Below are 3,648 nucleotides of genomic sequence, written 5' to 3'. Positions count from 1 at the left end.
GGGTGGCGCACCGTGTGGTCGGCGAAAAGCCATGTCGGTGTGAGGTCTAGACATCCCGAAAGTCGGTGTCATTCGTTCCCAACCATGACGGGCTTGGCCCGTGAAGTTGGATATCTTGTGCATGATTAGAGAAATCTCTAACCCCTTGAGCGAGTCGAGGGGATAGAGAGAGTGAGAGAGTGGATGGATTGGGTTGGGGGGGGGGAGTGTGGAAGGAATCAGGCCGTTCTCGACAGGGATGGGAATGACCTGTGTGGGCGTTTCGACCCGGGAATGGTGGAAACGAAGATCGATGGGGCCAACCAACGCAAATCTTTAATAAGAGAGAAGAAAAAAGAAATCAGGTGAAAATAAATATATAATATGTGTATATATCTGAACATAAAAATAAATAGAATAGAAATAGCGATAGAAGTAGAAAACAAAACAATAGAGGGAAATAAAATCCAAAAAAAACTAGGTGTCGTCAGTTCTTGCGGGTCTTCTACTTATTTCTGCAGTTTTGGATTTTATATTCTTGTTCTATTTCTTTTTACTTGAGACCTTTAAGACATTTAACTATGAAAGGGTCTTAAGATTCCCTATCTTGTTCTCGAACCCACATTGCCCTCAATCAAGAATGCAGGATCTTGAATGTCCATTCGCAAGGGTCTTCTTGGCAAATGGAATCTAGCCAATATTGGATTGTTAGTACCCGATACAGCACATCCCATCACATTATAAACTACCTAGCAAAGTATCCTAGTAAAGTATCCCGAATTTGAGTCCCTGCCAAACCCTGTCCCATACAAACTCTAAGCTTATCAAGTATGTGCAAGTGATGGGGGATCTTACGGAGTACTCCGTACAGTGAAAGTGACTATTCTGCGCCTCAAGGCTGTGCATTCACCTTGGCCTTTAGTGCCGAGCTTCAGGTACTTCGGGATCCGAATCATTCCGTACCGTACCAAGCATACACGGGTCGATCCTTTCATAGGCTCCGGGATAGAGAACCCTGTATGCCGCCGTATCTCAGTCCACTGGCCTAGCGGCGGTGATAGGACGCCCATCACACCGGCTGGGCCGGACGCTGGGTAAACTGAGGGGTCAAGCCTGGTTAGGCATTGTGGAGCTAAAGGTTGATCATACCGCTGATGCCTAAGTGGGATTCTGACTTCCGATGACATGTCTAGACTCTACGGCCCCGGGGGACAACCTGTTGTGCTTCCGATACATACAATACACAACTCTGTAATTTAATGATGTAAATTCAATGCACAAAATACTATAGTACGGAGTATGCTTATGCTACAATGGACTGGGCGGGGGGGGGGAGGGAACTGGGAACCATTGTCCAGTCCAGGTGGGATAACTTCCCCTCATATAGTCGACGTCATCTGCTCGTATAGACGGTAGTGGGTCATTTCTTCAGCTCAAGGACTCGACAATTCCGACTGGACCGTTGGTTTTGAAAACCAGACTGCAGGGGTTGTCGACCCGTCCCCAGTTTCAAAGTGAGAGGGGACTTATCACATCCTGTTTTAGCTGATAGAGCAAGCTTCAAGAAATCATGGATAAAACCGTTAATTGGTGTATAAAGTAAAGCTTGTGAAAGTTTGATTTCATTTTTTGGGTGGTTTTTTCTTCTCAGTTTCGCTCTATGGTACGTGTAAATTGACTACTTGATTGCACGTAGGTTAGATATATAACTACTTTTGCCACCTTTCACTATTATCGATATAGCCTTCTCAACTCCACCGAGTTCGCTTAGGCGGATCGATCGATACAGGTCGTCGATCGTTACATGTAGTATTCTAGTGCAAAACCATGTACTCCACACGTGGTACGTCGACATCGGGAAACGGTTGGCAACGCTAATAGCCATTATCTACAGTATGTTATAAACGGCGAACCTGTGAATTACTGTATCGGGTTAGTTTTACCTTTTTTGTGGTTTAGCGCCCTAATACGCTGTCACGTAACCTCACCCCAATGCCCTCCAATATAAAAGACTCGTCTTCGCTACCCTTCCTCCCTTGCTCTTAATTTTCTATTAATCTACGTCTCTATCTTATACTTATAAGTTATCACCGCCCTATTTCTTTTACTTTAGTACCTACTAAATACTACAAATTTACTTTTAGCCTTACGTACTACCCCTGTCATTTTTACTAGAGATATCGCTTGGTCCGACGCCTAGTTTGTTCTAGCTAGCCTAGGCTACGATCAATCCAGTTGCCTAGGTACAGAGCCTCTAGGATAAGATGATCTAACCGCATCGTTCGGTCTCGTGTTAATACTCCCTCTTACTCTTTTCCCAGGGGAGCAACAGTGTATCGTGCTACGAAGCTATCTAGATTTCCCTCTGCGGAGTACATCTTACCCGCCTCTGATGCCAGCGGCCTCCCTAACAAGTGCAGAGTGCTAGCTGTCTCTCAATGCCGTATGCGCAGGTAATTTCTCTACCACCCCTGGGGTTACATTGTACAGCCCCGACGTCACAGCGTGGCCCGCGAATAGCATGGCCCCGTTGTCGTTATCGTCGGTCTCCGGTTCCTCTTTACCCAGCTAGTGGATAAATCAAAACAAAATAAACCCCGCACTACGTTGGGTGGTACCACTGCAGAGGGGAGTACTTGAAGTCATGTTATTATCTGTTGCCTCTCTGCTTCTTCTCCTGCTATATGAACCATAAACATCATGATTGTTGACGCCCTTATTCTCGGCGCCGGCCCGGCCGGCCTCGCAGCAGCCAGCGCCCTAGGCCGCGCTCGCCGACATGTCCTGATTATCGCTGGTCCCGACTATCGAAACCGGGCGAGCCCTGCAATGCATGGCGTTCTAGCTTGCGAAGGGATGAATCCCATCGAGTTCCTCACTCGGAGTCAGCATCAGATCACAGCTCTATACCCGACCGTTCGCCTAGAGTCTGACACTGTTGTCCAGCGTGCCGCGCAGATCGGTACCCAAGAGAAACCAGTCTTTGAGGTTCAGACAGCTACAGGCGCGGTTTACCAAGGCAGGCGTCTTATCCTCGCGACCGGCGCTATCGATGAACTCCCAAATGAGATTGCCGGCTTTGCGACCTGTTGGCCTGACCATATCTACCAATGCCTACTCTGCGATGGCTTTGAGCGAGCCGAGGGTCCATTTGGTGTTGGGGTCCTTGCTAAGCCTCTATCGGCGCACTATGTGCATCTCGCCTTACGGGCGCGATGCTTTAATGACCGCGTGGTTGTCTATACCGACAGTCTCTACACCAAAGAGCAGCAAGACGAGGCCGCGAAGCTATTTGCACCCGCATTAGCCCAAGGTGTTACTCTAAAACATACACCTATTAGCCGTCTAGAGCCTAATAACAAAGGCCTTGGGGTTGATATTTATCTAGAGGGCGGTCAATTGGAGCATGTTGACTTCCTAGTGTATAAGACACTCACTCGGCCCGCTAGTACCGATCTAGCACTACAGCTAGGCCTCCAAGTCAACGAAATTCCTGGCCAAGGCTCGGTAATCGCGTGCAAGGAGCCGACTGGGGCGACTAGTGTTCCGGGGTTATTTGTCTGTGGTGATGCCGGTAGTCTGATCAAGGGAGTGGCCCCGGCTATGGCACAGGGCCTTTGTGTTGCAGACGTGGTTTGGGGGGGTCTGCTAGAGGAGGATAAATCTTAG

At 48.3% G+C, this 3,648-nt stretch overlaps 1 protein-coding gene across 1 annotated transcript; it reads left to right on the top strand.

The window, feature by feature from the left end:
* Positions 1-2,679: 2,679 nt before the first annotated feature.
* On the top strand, positions 2,680-3,648 carry PEX2_003610 (Pyridine nucleotide-disulfide oxidoreductase, class-II; the record flags this gene model as incomplete). Its single annotated transcript, XM_016737639.1, has 1 exon — positions 2,680-3,648. The coding sequence occupies one exon, from the start codon at positions 2,680-2,682 to the stop codon at positions 3,646-3,648; it is 969 nt and encodes a 322-aa protein (XP_016598695.1).

Source organism: Penicillium expansum (genome assembly GCF_000769745.1).
Source record: "Penicillium expansum strain MD-8 chromosome Unknown contig8, whole genome shotgun sequence".
Classification (NCBI taxonomy): domain Eukaryota; kingdom Fungi; phylum Ascomycota; class Eurotiomycetes; order Eurotiales; family Aspergillaceae; genus Penicillium; species Penicillium expansum.
The sequence above is the reverse complement of the archived record's forward strand: the minus strand, read 5'-3'. Positions and strand labels throughout refer to the sequence as shown.